This window comes from Phialemonium atrogriseum, assembly GCF_030411735.1.
Source record: "Phialemonium atrogriseum strain 8032-3 unplaced genomic scaffold QBC33scaffold_4, whole genome shotgun sequence".
Classification (NCBI taxonomy): Eukaryota; Fungi; Ascomycota; class Sordariomycetes; order Cephalothecales; family Cephalothecaceae; genus Phialemonium; species Phialemonium atrogriseum.
In genome coordinates, this window is record NW_026848141.1 from 522,974 (window position 1) to 538,119 (window position 15,146).

At 56.5% G+C, this 15,146-nt stretch overlaps 5 protein-coding genes across 5 annotated transcripts; 3 read left to right on the forward strand and 2 right to left on the reverse strand.

Annotated features, from left to right (window-relative positions):
• Positions 1-2,079: 2,079 nt before the first annotated feature.
• QBC33DRAFT_266525 (IGR protein motif-domain-containing protein) lies at positions 2,080-3,144 on the reverse strand. Its single transcript, XM_060423146.1, has 2 exons — positions 3,011-3,144; positions 2,080-2,946 (listed from the first exon to the last, which is right to left on the reverse strand). Exon 2 carries the CDS (start codon positions 2,943-2,945, stop codon positions 2,256-2,258), a length of 690 nt encoding a protein of 229 aa, XP_060286640.1. The 5' UTR covers position 2,946; positions 3,011-3,144; the 3' UTR covers positions 2,080-2,255.
• Positions 3,145-3,313: 169 nt separating this feature from the next.
• On the forward strand, positions 3,314-8,438 carry QBC33DRAFT_266593 (putative ATP-dependent helicase IRC20). The gene is made up of 5 exons (XM_060423147.1): positions 3,314-3,699; positions 3,768-5,297; positions 5,347-7,110; positions 7,163-7,610; positions 7,666-8,438. Exons 1-5 carry the CDS (start codon positions 3,624-3,626, stop codon positions 8,312-8,314), a joined length of 4,467 nt encoding a protein of 1,488 aa, XP_060286641.1. The 5' UTR covers positions 3,314-3,623; the 3' UTR covers positions 8,315-8,438.
• A 401-nt stretch (positions 8,439-8,839) lies between these two features.
• On the forward strand, positions 8,840-11,807 carry QBC33DRAFT_445281 (putative f-box protein pof6 protein; the record flags this gene model as incomplete). The annotated part of the gene is made up of 2 exons (XM_060424321.1): positions 8,840-8,942; positions 9,079-11,807. 2 exons carry the CDS (start codon positions 8,840-8,842, stop codon positions 11,805-11,807), a joined length of 2,832 nt encoding a protein of 943 aa, XP_060286642.1.
• Positions 11,808-12,110: 303 nt separating this feature from the next.
• On the reverse strand, positions 12,111-13,422 carry QBC33DRAFT_445971 (kinase-like domain-containing protein; the record flags this gene model as incomplete). Its single annotated transcript, XM_060424354.1, has 2 exons — positions 12,111-13,138; positions 13,212-13,422. 2 exons carry the CDS (start codon positions 13,420-13,422, stop codon positions 12,111-12,113), a joined length of 1,239 nt encoding a protein of 412 aa, XP_060286643.1.
• A 186-nt stretch (positions 13,423-13,608) lies between these two features.
• On the forward strand, positions 13,609-15,143 carry QBC33DRAFT_266758 (kinase-like domain-containing protein). Its single transcript, XM_060423149.1, has 4 exons — positions 13,609-14,055; positions 14,120-14,451; positions 14,506-14,840; positions 14,886-15,143. The coding sequence occupies exons 1-4, from the start codon at positions 13,841-13,843 to the stop codon at positions 15,084-15,086; spliced, it is 1,083 nt and encodes a 360-aa protein (XP_060286644.1). The 5' UTR covers positions 13,609-13,840; the 3' UTR covers positions 15,087-15,143.
• The last annotated feature ends 3 nt before the right edge of the window (positions 15,144-15,146 follow it).

Here is a 15,146-nt window from a genome sequence, read left to right on the forward strand (position 1 = left end):
GGTAAACTCCGATGGGCGAGGTAAAGTACCTGGCCGAGGTAGAGAGCGAATGGCGGAATTGGATGCAACGCTGTGACGGGTGAACATCGGTTTCCAATATAAGTGGCCACCGGGCAGCGGTCCGCCATTGCAGCATGAAAACGAGGCTTAGACCTCTCTTCATGGAAACAAACCTCAGCCGCAGTATGTTTAGCAACAAAAGTCTCTTGGGTGAGACGATCTTCACCGTTTGTGTTTGTCGACTACAATTGTTGAAATCGGCAGTTGCGTCCCCCGCCGCATCCCCATCCGCATCCCCATCCACATCCGGTGATGATACTCGTAGTGGGCAGTGTCGGCTTGTCAGGATTATATTTAGTTTGGGCAACAGCCAAGAACCAAGCTGCGTTGTGTACGGTAGCTCATTTTACCTTGGCAAGTCAGAGAGGGACGAATTCTTTGTCCTATCGAGCCTCGGAATGGTGGCCGTTGGGGGTGTATGCCAGCAGTGCCCGGGCTAGTGTAAAACGAGCTGGGAGCTGTTGTGAACATCCAACCCACTAAGCCCCGATTGCAGATATTAGGCGAATGCGACCAGAGGTATTTTGGTAGCAACCAGGGGTCTAAGCCACAAGGACCATCGAGGAGCTGCGGGCTTCTGTGACCGGGAGTGCGCAAGGAGATCGACAGGATCCTGTCATGAAGATGTGACTCACTCGAGGTGTGCCGCTGCGTTGCTGTTGGTGTCAACCGGAACGGAGGTCAAGCACCCACGCAGAACCCAGACCGGCCATGGGGCGATATGCATTCCGACGGCAGCATTGGTTCCCGACCCCGAACCCAACCCTGACCTCCTTCGGCACCCAAAATGTCGGGTCTTGGAGACCAAAAAATGGTCGAGACCTTGATGCCAAGAAACGCGGTCGTAGCTGCCCTGTTCCCTCCGACTGATTTCGGATTGTTGACTCGGTTTGACCAGGCGGCTTCGGCTTTCTGCATTGACCCAAGTTCTCCAGTACCCTTCCATCTTCCAAAATTCCAATCTCTTGCCACACCGTCATCACTGGTGCCCATTGAATGCGATAGAATTGCAACTGCGCGCGAATCGAGGTCCTGGGCTTTGCGCATCGAAGCCCTGGTATATATTCGTCCGCCCTTCTAAGAAGCCAGGTCTGTGGGGGACCAACTCGACGAGGTCTCGGGGCTCGATTCCACTCGTGCGGAATGGGTTGGGTGGACGTGACTCGTAATGGAGACCTCGTAGCTTTGCAGAAGGTGGAATCCACCTTTTAAATACTTAACTCAGATCGTGAAGTCAGTTTGGCGTCAAGCTAAGGAATTGATGTCATCGTCTTCGGGGCTTGCACTGCCGTAGGTGTACGTCAGAAATGGCTGGCTCAGCCATCGGCTCCTGGGGTTTCCAGGGCTGGGCTCAGCGGTATCCAGAGTTCCGGGCAGCTAGGTAGTTTCCTGGCATTTCGACGCTGCCTGTTAGGCAACCAGTTTCTTTTTTCGGTCGTTCGATCCGGTTCATCGTCCATGACAGGGCCTCCAAAATCCGGACCAGAGAGGCTTCGAAGATGCGAGAAAGATGAGAAGGAGAGAGAAGATTTTAGTTCCCAGTTTTAAGTCGAGTCGCTGAGTTATGAACGCTCTCCCCTTTTGAGCTCGATGCCTTTTAGTCAACGCTGACACACAGTCTCCAGAGGCAGCCAAAAAAGCCACAAACCACACCACTGGGCGGCACAGTGCGTCCTGGAGCCCTTTTTTTTATGTCGATGAATCGGGACTTGGGAGATCCGGTGCAAACTACACCTGGACAAGCTGTGCAAGCGCCTGCTAATTATTATCTTGAAGATGCCTAATTTCTTTTCTGCACATCTGGTTATGCAGCAAGGAGAGACGCCCTGGGAGTCCTCTCCCATGAGAGCTGGTGCGTACTGCGGTACCAGTCATATGTACTAGTCAGATATGGAAACACGCCTCCAAGACTGATGGCTCCTAAAGTGTTTGTAGAGGTTGATTGGCACAACAGAACTTCCCCAAGAGATACCATACCCCTGATGCCATGCCAATATCAGTAGTAAGCATGCTGATTGATCTGCATGCTCTGAGGGAGAGGCATGCACCATGAGAGAACGTAGGATGGATATCTTACTGTACATATGCAATATTTACAAGTAGCTTACAGTCTAACATTCTTCTTCCCTGCTTCTCAAGACACTGCTCCCCGAACAAGAGGACTGGTTGTCTTTGGCAGCATATCTCCTCCCCCCTTAATGGAAGCCCTGTTTCTCCCTCATCGCTTTCCGTTCTGCGATGCGCCTCTTGAATCGCACCTCGGCCCGTCGTCGTTCACCTCCGTCGACCTTGTGGCCTCTCCTGTCCTCCCACATGCCCTCCGTGACGGCAACTCGGGCACCACCTTCTGCCGTTGGCAGAGCATAAGGACCGACAATCGTTCGGGCGCCCTTGATGTGGTAACCAGAAACCCGGACCAGCTCGTCCTGCGGAATATCCTCCACATTCTGTCCCGCGGGTACGTTGACGACGTATTTTAGGCGGGTAAGAGGATCCTTCTCGACCTCGAGCACCTTGAGTTGCGCAGTGCCGTTGTCCACGTGTTGGATGTCACCGCCAACCCCAAACTTCCCCTCCCTGAACCTCTGCCTCCATTTCAGTAGGTATCGTCGCGTCCGTGGTGGCTCAACGCCGAGTTCCCTCAGTTGATCGGATGTCAGAGAGAAGAGTGCTTCCCACGAGGGGAATTTGGGGGCATGTTGCCGCAACCCCCGACCAATCAATGTCAGAAAGGTCTCGACGTCGGGGACGAACGGGAGAGTGGAAGGGACCAGAGGAAGCTGTGTATCCTTGGATGCCAATCGCGTCTGCAACCTGAGGCCGGGAGCCGTGATCTGAGGCCGGAGGAGCAGGCCTAACGCGGAATGGAGGCGTGTTGGTCTCATCCTGAGTCGGGAGGTAAGTTAGCCAATTGCTCGTGGGAGTGCGAGGGAGGAGGCTCTTTACTTACCTAAAAAAGAATTACCATGCCTAAAGCAGATTTCACACGAGATTTCCCGCTCAGTGCTCTGGTCGATTACAAGGGCCACTGGCTAGGGATAACTTTTTGCTACTGCGATGCTGTTCGAGACTCGAGCTTTCGAAATCTTCTGAGCCGAGCCTTTCAGCCAATCATGGCGAGTTAGGTCCGTTTGGGAGCTCTTAGTAATCCTCCAATGGCTGGCAGGTCGCAGGGTCTACCAATCAGGTCGAAGGATAAAAGAGTGGGGCATATGGGAAGTGCCATTTGCTGTCACTGCCTCCGCCTCTTATACTTCCGGACTTGCCTCTCCCACTTACTCCAGCCCATGTCTCCGGGTTCCATCTCTCCAGGCTCCTAAATCCATCATATAAACGCCTGAGTGAGGGCGTCTGTCATTGGGGACAATCGACATTCCAACTGCTCAGACAGTATTGGCCTCCCCTGACGCTTTAACCCCGTTAACCCCGGATATACATAACTGCCTTGCCCACCCGGTCTAAGTTCTAGGTTGCCGCCAGCTCAAGGACCCGCTGCCACATTGCTTCCACTCGGTCGGTGGCCATGCGACTGAATCCTCGGACACCGTAGACATCTCATAAAGATGGGCCGAACCAAGCCTAACCTCCGGATGCCGTCTCTCATTGCAACCGGTCATAAGTCAGCTGCACCTGATGAAAGTGTGTCATGTCTCATCCCTCCCTTATGCATCTTCATCATCCTGAATTGCCAACTAACTGTACATTAGTCGACCATGCCAAGACTTTGATTGATTATCTTGAGTCCCTTCCGGATACACCACCGAGTGATGAATCCACCGATGAGATTCCTGGACCACCTGCTAAACGTGCGAGGACTGGCCATGGACTTGGTACCATACCGATAGTGTCCCATGAGCTCTCATTTGAAACTCGCTCTGCAACTTCATTACCTCAGTCAACTCATGTTTACCGTCGTGGGGTCGGCAAACACTTGAACGTTTGGCACTCCATCAGGGGGGCGAACTCAGCAGGTCCACCAGGGCCAAATAATCAGCTGAAGATATCCCCGAAACCCCGGCCCAAATCGCATCCATTCTGTGTGTGTCATACACTGGATGTGGCCCAAATGCCAAAGACACTTATCACAGCTCTTCACGTTGCGAAACTTCAAGGCTCGGATCCGGAAAGTGAAGGCTGCTTGTGGGCATCCATTGATATTGATGCTCGGCAAGATGGTGCACAGATTCATGTCAAGTTGACAATCAATGTTTACTGGAACGAAAGCCGGAGTGTCTCCGTTGAATCTCGAAAGAGGCCCCAGCAGGTTTTGAGGGATGACGTTCTCGAGACCTGCTTCCCTGGCTTGAATTATAACCCGAAAAAGAGGATCCCAGACTGGACACCGAAGGACTTCTATGATGCATCTCATGTTCCTGACAACGACAAATTCGACCCAGGCCTGCTGCGTGCAGAGATCCCGAACCTCATTGCTGAGCTCTTCCCCTTCCAGAGAAGGTCTATCAACTGGCTGTTGAACCGAGAAGGTGTCTCATGGGCCAAGGCTGTTGGCAGCGACGAATCCCACATCCAGCCACTTGACCTCGAGCAGTCATCAGCGGACGAGCCCATCTCGTTTATTGCAGCTCAAGACGCGCTCGGCAAGCCATTCTACATTAGTCCCCTCTTTGGCGTTGTCGCAAGAGATCCTTCTCGTTACCTGCCACTTCAGAACATCAAGGGTGGCATTCTCGCCGAAGAGATGGGTCTTGGCAAGACATTGGAGATCATCGGACTGCTTCTTCTCCACCACCGCCCCGACGATCCCCCTCTGGTTTTTGACCCCTTTCTTGGACAACAGCTGCGCCCGACAGGGGCCACATTGATAATCACGCCGCAGCCGCTGTTAGACCAGTGGCGGACCGAACTCGCTCGCCACGCACCGCACCTGAACGTCATGTACTACCCTGGATTAAGAGCGTCGACCGCCAAAGACAAGCAGAGCGAGGCAGATCTAGTCGATGAGCTCGGGAGCCAAGACGTGGTTTTAACCACTTACGACGCCTTACGGCCAGAGATCCACATGGCAATAGATCCCCCAGCCCGATCCATGAGGGGAGAGAGGAAATACGAGAGACTAAAGTCGCCATTGGTCCAACTCTCCTGGTGGCGTGTCTGTATCGACGAGGCGCAGATGATGGAGAACTGGACTACCAATACGGCTGTCCTGGCTAGACTGATACCTCGTGTAAATGTCTGGGCTATCACCGGCACTCCTGTGAAGGATGACATACAGCAAGGTATGGCCTGAATAATCTCACAAATGGCACCCACTAACAGCAACATAAGATCTACGTGGCCTCCTGACCTTCCTCCGCTTCGAGCCTTATGCATCGGATACTAAAATATGGAATTCCCTGTTCAGCCTCGACAAGGAAACTTTCCACAGAGTTTTCAACCTCATCTCCCTGCGACACACCAAGGGTCTAGTTAGGAATGAAATCGCACTCCCGCCCCAGAAACGATACGTTATCACAATGCCCTTCTCTGCGGTGGAGGAGCAACATTACCAGAGCCTGTTCAAGGACCTGGCCAAAGCTTGTGGCCTGGACACTCGCGGTAATCCCATCCAAGAAGGCTGGGATTCTGACCACCCCGCCATCCAGGAGACAATGCGGATGGCCCTGGATCGCCTACGCCAGACGGCCTTACACCCGGAAGTCGGTGCGCACAATCGGCGGGCACTAGGCCACCGAGCAGGCCCCATGCGGACGGTGTCAGAAGTCCTCGATGCGATGCTAGAGCAGAGCGAGTCGGCTATTCGGACCGACCAGCGTTCGCTTCTTAACACCAGACTGACGAGAGGCCAGATTCTTGCCAGCTTGGGCAGGGTGAAAGATGCCCTCGCCGTCTGGGAGGATGTCCTGAAGAGCAGCACTACGCTAGTTGCTGACTGCAAAGCCCAGCTGGAGCAAGAGGTCAACCAGGCTTGGAATCAAGGGGCCGACCCTTCAGAAACGGACACGGAAGATGACGACGATGAAGGAGGTGTTCAGGGCCAGCTCAGCGAGGCTCGACGCCGCCTTCGGTACGCGCTCGAAATTCAGCATAAGGCTGTTTTCTTTTGTGCGAATGCTTATTACACCATCAAGTCAGACCAGGACATGACAGCGCCCGAGTCGGACGAGTTCAACCGTCTAGAGAAGAAGGAGACTGAGAGCTATGATTTTGCCAAGCTGATACGCAAAGAAATCTTGCAGGACACTCATAGCAGAGCGAAGCGACTGATGGACCGAATAGCCAGCGCTGCATCTCAGCAGGCTTTTGCTGTCATCCCCGAGTTCAAATCTATCGACCAAAAAGGCATTGAGAGCCGAACGATTGTCGATGCCTTCGACAACCTCTGCGAGGCGTTGGACGCGCAGGCTAACCAACTCGACGAATGGCGTGAGCATGTCATCCAGCTCCTTCTTAAGCCGCTGGTGGACGAGGAGGGTGAAGAGATCACTGGCGAAGAATACGACGAGTCTACCAAACTTCAAGATGAGATTGAAGTCTATGTCCGGGTGCTCAGGACTGCAGTTGCTGATCGTCAAGATGCGTTATCCGGACAAAAGAACAACCTCGTCGACCTTGACTACAATGTCGCCATCCGGCAGGCTGAGGAAGGCGAGGGCCCTTTCCCTGAAAAGCTGCTCGAGCTCTTCAAAATCCGCGATTCCCTCAAGCCTCAGTCCATCCCCGGCGACGCCCTTGGGTCACTGCGTGGCATAGTGTCGGCTCTTCGTACTTTGTCTGTCAAGTTACGACACGACGCCGCTTCTGGCAGCCAGCGGGCTAGCGTAGAACTCGGCATCGTCACAAACCAGCTGCAACTGACACAAAGGCAGATGACGGAGCAAATTAAAGTCACTGGTGCGATAGGGCAGGAGATCCAGCGATGTTCGGACACAATGAACGCTCGCCTTGAATTCTACCGCCAACTGCAAGCTGTTTCCGACATGGTCGCCGATTACGAAGGGGACAAGACAGACAACTCTCTAGAGACTCTCTCGAGGCAAGAGGATGCTGCTCGGCGAGCGCTTGAGAGCGCCGAGTCCAAGCACCGATATCGTAGGCCAACCTATGAACCGCTTCTTGGAACGTGGCTAATCGATACGCGCAGTCTTACACCTCAGAGATGCCGATTCCGGAGGAGAGGAACAACGACTCTGCATCATCTGTCAATCAACCTTCTCGATCGGAGTGCTAACAATTTGCGGGCATCAGTTCTGCAAGGAGTGCATAAGTCTTTGGTTCCGAGCCCACCACAACTGCCCCGTTTGCAAGAGGAAACTGAGTCATGCGAACCTGCATGATATCACGTTGAAGCCCAAAGAACTGAAAATCCATTCGGATACTTCTGGACTTTCCAGGGCGGGCGTCCATTCTACAGACACGTCCCCATCGAAAAAGACCAGCATCTATACCGAGTTCAGCGCGGAGAAGCTAGCAGAGATCAATAATATCGACCTTGAGGGGCCAAATTTCACCACCAAGGTCGACACACTTGTTCGTCATCTGCTCTGGCTAAGAGACTCCGATCCAGGGGCCAAGTCCATTGTCTTTTCTCAGTAAGTTTTCTGCTGTGAGACTCGGGCCCGGCCTGCCACTAAAACGCTCTCCCAGGTACAAGGACTTCCTGGATGTCTTGGCACTGGCTTTCCAGCGCCACGGCATTGGGTACACAGCATTCGATAAGGCCAATGGTATCTCGAGTTTCAAGGAGGATCCAGGAGTGGAGGTCTTCCTGCTCCATGCGCGGGCCCATTCGAGCGGCCTCAATCTAGTCAATGCCAGCCATGTCTTCCTGTGCGAGCCGCTGCTCAACACGGCACTGGAGCTTCAGGCCATCGCCCGTGTCGACAGGATTGGCCAGGAACACGAGACCACCGTCTGGCTGTACATTGTCGACGGCACGGTCGAGGAGTCCATTTATAACCTCTCGGTGCAGAGGAGGATGGAACATATAGGCCAGAGCCTTAAGGGGAAGTCAAAGGAGTCGACGCCCGAATTGATCGATGCGAGGCTCGAAGTGGCGAATTCTCTTGAGCTCGAGCAGGCACATCTCTCGAAGCTCATGGGAAAGGGCGGGATATCGGGTGAGGCGGTGGACAAGAGTGATCTGTGGACATGCCTCTTTGGCCACGTCAAGCCAGGGGGCCAGGACGACGAACAGATCCGGGACAACCCTGCCGTCCGTGGGTTTCTGGCTGCCGAAGCCGCGGAGGGAAGGAGGGACGGCCTGGAAGGGAACGCATCATGTATGATTTTGTAATGAGAACCTGGCGTCACTCTATAAATAGGAAATGGAGGATATGGACGGAGGGATATGAAAAGGGGGAATTGGTTTTACGATTGTACTTTTTACACACAAGTCTATAAAGGGGTTCCTGGGGGACTATGAAAAGCTAGAACACTCGTCAAAGGCATTACTTGAACGACATCACATACCTCCCTCCCTACCTAAGTAACCTTTGGGGGGGCGGTTAGATGTTGGATGCCCCTGGATAAAAAAGACAGCTGTCACATAGTCTTGCCAGGTGTAGATGACTTGTACCGTGGTGTTGTGCCGTTCATACTGTGAAGGTACAAGTACCTGGTAAGTACTCCTTGGACCGTGCTGAACCTCAACCTCCAATCCAATGTCATACGAACCGAAACCAGGGAAATAAAACAATGCCCACTTCGCAACCCCAGCATGCACAGGCAGCTGGCTGGCACTGCGAATCCCCTCAAAAAGCAAGCAATTGAAAAACCATAAACCTGATATGGTCGTACAATCTCGCTCGCTACCGTCACGATGTCGAACTTCAAAAGGACGGCGGGCCCGCCGCCCAGCAACAGCATCCTCCGCACCCTTCAAGCCACCGAGATGATCGACTCGAAACCCACCTTACCAGCCGGTAGGTTCTGATGACCCCTTCCATTCCCCGTCCTCTCCCTGATCACGTCCCTTCCCAACATGCCCACCAAACGCCATTAGTAGGCGCGCAGGAACCCACCGCATCCCCGCTAACCCTGCCTGCCCGCCCGCCGCAGAACTCCTCGTCGCCATCCTCGACTACCTCCCCGTCCGGGACCAGCTCCGCTTCGCCCGCACCTCGCGCCGCATGCGCGAGATGGTCTACGATGATACCCGCTGGGTCGCCCGCCTGAAGAGCATGGGCTGTTGGAACGAGACGGAGGCCCGCCGCCGCTTCGAGGAGGCCATGCGGCGCCGGGCGGAGGGCGCCGAGAGGGCCGCCGCCGCCGGCCAGGCGCGGGTCGGCGCCCCGGGCCAGAAGCCCGTGGCCGGAGCAGGCGTTCTTGCCGCCGGTGGTGGTGGAGGCGGGACGACGACGACGACGCTGTTCGACGCGTCGGTCGAGGAGGAGAAGCTGAAACGCCAGGTCGTAGACGGGTTCGAGGTCATGGGCCTGGGCGGCGTGCCGGACCAGGCGAGCCAGGAGCGGGGGCAGCAGAAGCCGCCGCCGACGGATCCGTTCCAGGACCCGGACGCGCTGCTGGGGGTCATCGAGAACGCGAGGAGCGTCAGGGGCCACGCGCGGGAGGAGTACGGGAAGATCTACGGGGCGCTGGGGCCGTTCTACTTCGACCTCGCGCAGGCGACCAGCCACACCGACCCGATCCTCTTCAAGGTGTTCCGGGACCCCGACCGGCAGGCGCGGATGCTGGCCAACCTGCAGGCGTTCGCCCGGAGCGACTGGGCGCAGGGGTGGCAGCGGCGGGAGGAGAAGCTGCTGGCCATGACGGGCATCTTCGAGGGCGCCGTGCTGCGCGAGTTTGAGCAGGGCTACGAGTTCTGGGACGTGGACGGCCGGATGCGCAAGTACGCCCACGTGCTGGACCTGCTCAACGGCGGCGGCGCGGCCGTCGAGCTCTTCATCCACAAGCACCCCATCTTCTCGGACCGCGAGGTGCTCGCGAACTCGATGGACTGCATCAACCAGGCGCCCGCCGACGACGTGGTCCTGGAGCCGTCGAGCCTGTTCTTCGACGTGCTGGCGCGAAAGGTCAACGAGCAGGGCGATATCCTGGGGCGGATATTTCCCCGTCCCGCTCCCGTGTTTTGGGCCCTGGTCGACAAGGTGCGGGAAGACATCATCATGGAGTACACGACGCCCCTCTTCGACGAGACCCACGAGCGCAGCTTGCTCAGCTACCTGAAGGCCGTGTCAGGCATCTTTGAGCAGGCACTACAGTTCTTTAGGGCGCTCGTGCCGCCGAAGGGGACAACGGAGACGTTGGAGGATAAGGCGAGAGAGATGGCCCTGAAGATCTTCGAACCGCACCTAGATCTGTACTTGCAGGAGGAGCTAGATTGGTTCTTAAGGCAGGCGGAAAGCGAGGTTAGCAGCTGGGACAAGCAGCTGTCTGAGCAGGACGCCAGTGTCGAGTCTTTCTACATGGCAAGCTTCAATCGCCAAGCAGACAAGAAGGACTTCTTGAGCTCGTTCAAGAAGGTCATCATGATGCCGGTGACCGTCCTCCCGACCTCTCTGGGTCTGCCGCTCTCCTCGCCATTTGGCGCCAGTACGAAGCCGCCAGCCCCGGCTTCGACCAACGGATCGAGCCTGCAAGCAGCTTCCGCCCAACCCTCGAGGCCCCAGACACCAGGGAACGTCGGGAGTTCGTTGGAAAGGAAAGGCAGTCCACTACCGGAAAAGGCGCCGACGGACGAGCTAGCTGCAAAGGCCGCGCTGATGACTTCCCGGTTGGAGGGAATCAAGTCCCTGTTCAGCCTGGAAGTGGCGCTCAGCCTCGTCCACGCAGCGAAGTCAAGCCTCGGCAGGGCGGCAGTCTTCATCTGGCTCGGCGGACAAGCCGGGGGCGAGGCGAGAGAGCAGTGCGAGAGCATCTTCGTGAACCTCCTGCGCATCCTGGGCAACAGGCACGTCAAGCCCGGCTTTGACAAGGCGGTGGACCACCTGTCGCACTACAACCCGCGCGAGGCCATCGACCACAACCAGAGCGGCGTGGCCCCGCTAGTCACCTTCATCGAGCTGGTCAACGTGGGCGACCTGATCTCGCAGATGATCGACGTCTTCTTCGAGCAGCAGCTAGCGGGGCCCAAGATCGCCGACCGCAACGACTTCCTCGACCCCGCGGGGCTCGCCAAGAAGAAGTTTGAGCAGATGCTCGACGAGAGCGTCGCCGCCGGCCTCAACAAGGGCATCGACGTGCTCATGGACGAGGTCGAGTATGTCTTTGGCACCACCCAGCTGCCCACCGACTACAACCCCGCGGCCGCGGCGCCCGAGAAGGGGAGTGCCTTCGGCGGCGGTAGCGCCTTCACCGACCAGGGCATCGGCCCCACGCCGGCGGCCAAGCGCGTCACGGAGCTGGTCTCGTCGCACACGCGCATGCTGGTCGGCAGCACGGAGAAGTCGATGCTGGACGTATTCAACGGCGAGGTGGGCCTCCGGCTGTTCACGGCCGTGTGCAAGCACCTCAAGCGGCAGCGGGTGAGCACCGAGGGGGCCATCAAGCTGATCGCCGACATGAACCTGTACTTTGAGTACGTGCGCACGCTGCGCAACCCGGACCTGCTCGCCTACTTCAAGGCCCTCAGGGAGCTCAGCCAGATCTACCTCATCGCGCCGGGGCACGCAAAGGACATGGCCACCATCATCGCCGACGGGGACCGCTTCGGCGGCGTCTTCCGCGCCGAGGAGGTGTACGAGTTCGCCGAGCGGAGGGCCGACTGGTATCACGTCCGGAAGGCTGTCGAGAGGGCCATGTACGGGCTGGAGTGCAGTCTGATGTGAAGGGAGCCGTGAAAACACGGGATTGGATTGGGGGTTATGGTTGGGAAATGCTTTTTCGCCGATGGATAAAACTAGCTCGTAAGAAAAGCAGTTCCCCCCATTTTAGGACCAAATAACAACGCCCACTTGAGGCCTTGAATTAAGCGAGAAAGCCTCGCCTGATATGTCTAACCCAACAACGCCTTGAAATGCCTGAAGTGTCAACGTAACGACATTTTTGAACCCCGAACAAACCCCAAGCACAAAACACAGAACTCTCCTCCCAAATCCAACCCCGTTCCCCGGCTGTCCTCATCGCCCAGCTCACTTCGCGGCCCCAAAGTCCAACTTCCTCGCGACCTTTGAGCCCCGGTCTTCGTCGAGCTGTCCGGGCCGCCTCTTGAGGTCGGCGCCGATCCTGTCCTCGCCCTCGCCGGCCGACTTGCGGGGCAGGTCCTCCTTGCGGGTGGGGCGGGGCTCGCTCCTCCACCACCTGTGCTCGAGCATGCCCCGCGCTGTGATGCGCTTGCGGGGGTCGAGGGCGAGGGTGCGGACCAGCAGGTCGACGCCCTCGGGCCCGACGGCGCCGAAGCGGCCCATGTAGGCCTCCTTGCCCCAGACAGGGGTTGCCTCGCCGGCGGCGGGCGGCGTGTAGGCCGGCAGGGAGGTGACGCCCGGCCAGACCTCCTCGGTCGGGGTGCCGATCTGGCGGCTGATGAGGGCGATCTGGTCCAGCTCGCTGTTGCCCGGCAGGTAGGGGCTGCGGATGATGAGCTCGGCGAAGACGAGGCCGACGGACCAGACGTCGACGGCGCCCGAGTAGTGGCGGGCGCCGAAGAGCAGCTCCGGCGGGCGGTACCAGCGGGTGATGACGTTGGCGGTCATGCGGGCGTAGGGGTCCGAGAAGCTGCGGGCCAGGCCGAAGTCGGCGAGCTTGACCTCGCCGTCGGCGGCGATGAGCAGGTTGTTGGGCTTGATGTCGCGGTGCAGGACGAAGTTGTCGTGGCAGAACCAGACGGCCCGCGCGAGCATGCCCATCCAGGCCTTGATGTCCGGGGCGCCGTAGCGCACGCGGTCCGTGTCGCGGATCAGCATCTCCAGGTCGCCCAGGGGCAGGAACTCGAGCACCAGGTTGATGTTCTGGTCCTTGGAGCTGAAGACGGACAGCAGCGAGATGATGTTGGGGTGATGCAGCTCCTGCAGGTGCTTGAGCTCGCGGACCGCGTCCGGAGCCAGCCCGTCGCGGTATTCCTTTTGTACCTTGATCTTCTTGATGGCGACCAGGACGCTGGGGTCGTGCCGCGCGTGGCCGAGGTAGACGTTCGCGTAGGTTCCCTCACCGAGCTTCTTGCCTGGGAAAAAGGCAAGATTAGTAAATCCAAACTCGCTTTCGACTGTCCAAACGGGCTCTCAGTATATATCTACCTTTGACGTATTTCCTCTTCTCTTCCTCGTTCATTTGTTCTGCAAGATCGAGGGTGGTAGGAACCTGAACAAGGTGTGCGGCGGGGCGGCCTGGACGAGGGGTGCCATTTGAAGAGGGAACAGCCGACCCTTGCCTTTTAAGCGGCGATGAAGCTGGTCTCGAGGGGTGCAGTGCATCAATGGGGTACTCGACAAGAGGTGAGACGGCCATTATGAGTATTGTCGCTGTCACCACATGGATAAAGAAGCGCAAGGACGTGGTGAGGTTAGAGTTGGATGTCAGCCTCGCATTGCAGACTAGGATTGATTGGCTGTGTCCTGCCCAGCCTTGTGGAGAAAACGCACGAGCCAAGATCGACGCTGATGTAGGTACCTCTGCAACACTGACTTGGAGGTCACCTGATCCCGCGTCATAACGTAGTTTACGTGGTCTCGCAGACGCGTGGCGCGTCAAGACGTCCTCAGCTCACGGTGGTTCTAGTAGGTGTCGCAAATTCAGCGCACGTCTCTCCGGGGCGGGAAGAGAGAATACTTCATTGCAGACGACCTTGGAAGCTCTGAGACAGGGGAATTTTGACCACTTCTCCACCCTCCGCCTCGCATGCCGTCCAATTCATGGCAGCTCAGGCATGGCTCAAAATGCCCGCCGCAAGTTAGGAGAGTCCCTCATGAATCAGCACCATGTATTCACAAGTCTCGGTAACTTCTGGAGAGACTACTATCTTCTTCCGTGTTGGGATCTGTCTGAGCAGCCGGTTGTGTATCTCGGGGAGGTCTACAACGGATATAAACTTAAACGAAGGCTAGGACATTGGTGCTGGCTGACGGAGCATTTCACGATTAGGTAGGGACTCTGCACTTGCTCGCCATTTTTTTTTGGAAGTGGTGCTAAGTCGGTTCTGTTCAAGGCAGTACATGACCCTGAAGTTCCTCCCTCGGTCACCGACCGGACTAGCCGAGCTCAAAATCAATGAGTACATTCGACAGAAGTCGAGGAGTCCTTATCTCTCCATCATAACCGACCATTTTGAGATTCCCCATCACCTAGCTTCCACAAGCGCCGAGCATAAAGACATCAAATTTAACGTGATCGTCTATCCCGTAACTGGCACAGACTTGCGTCGGTATTCGTCAGAGGAAGGCCTTGTAGAGCCCCTAAGCTTCTCCCAGAAAACAAATTGCATACGGGAACTCGTCCGCGGCCTCGCCGACTTACATAGCCTCGGCGTTGTACACGGAGGTACGTCGCTAGACTCCTACCTTTTGCCAACTGAGTTCGAGTAACACAAAGCAGACATACATGCTGGAAACGTCGCTCTCCCTGCTCCCCGGGCCACCGACATTGCGAGTTTCCTCATGAAGCCACCCGTTGTGAGCGAGATTCGTCGCAAAGATGGGCAGCCAATGGACCCTATCCTCCCCCAGCGAGTGACCGAGCCAGTGGACATCGGTTTCGGCGAAGGAATTACCAAGATCCTTGATTTTGGATATGCCTTCATCCCTCAGGATGGTATTTCTTACACCAAGGATTCCTTTGCTTGCGGTACTCCAGCACCTCCTGAACTGGTCCTTGACGGGGCTAGCACAAAGTTCCCGTTTCAAGTTGATAGCTGGTGCCTGGGTTTAGCGGTATGTTCCAAAGTTCTAAAGCAGTTACAACGCTAATATCTTTAGATCTACTTTATTCTTACCGATGGGCAAGATTTGTTGATATCCCTTGGACTTCCAATGAATCGAAACAACTGTCTCATATCGACGAACAATTCGCTCAACTCAGGGACGACGAGGATGAGTACATTCAAGGCCTTCCTACCGAGTTCAAGCGGATTCTGCTCGGTCTCTTGCAGCCGAATCCCGAGCGCAGATTGCCCATAGCCGATCTGGTCCACGACAAGTGGCTCTCACGCGATAGAATGTCTGATGCGACCAAATGAG

Coding starts and splice junctions, on each gene's coding strand:
- QBC33DRAFT_266758 (XM_060423149.1), top strand. CDS start 13,841: ATGGCTCAAAATGCCCGCCGCAAGTTAGGAGAGTCCCTCATGAATCAG. Junction 14,056..14,119: donor ACGGAGCATTTCACGATTAG/GTAGGGACTCTG, acceptor GTTCTGTTCAAG/GCAGTACATGACCCTGAAGT. Junction 14,841..14,885: donor GCTGGTGCCTGGGTTTAGCG/GTATGTTCCAAA, acceptor TAATATCTTTAG/ATCTACTTTATTCTTACCGA.
- QBC33DRAFT_266593 (XM_060423147.1), top strand. CDS start 3,624: ATGGGCCGAACCAAGCCTAACCTCCGGATGCCGTCTCTCATTGCAACC. Junction 5,298..5,346: donor GAAGGATGACATACAGCAAG/GTATGGCCTGAA, acceptor CAGCAACATAAG/ATCTACGTGGCCTCCTGACC. Junction 7,111..7,162: donor CGAGTCCAAGCACCGATATC/GTAGGCCAACCT, acceptor CGATACGCGCAG/TCTTACACCTCAGAGATGCC.
- QBC33DRAFT_266525 (XM_060423146.1), bottom strand. CDS start 2,945: ATGAGACCAACACGCCTCCATTCCGCGTTAGGCCTGCTCCTCCGGCCT.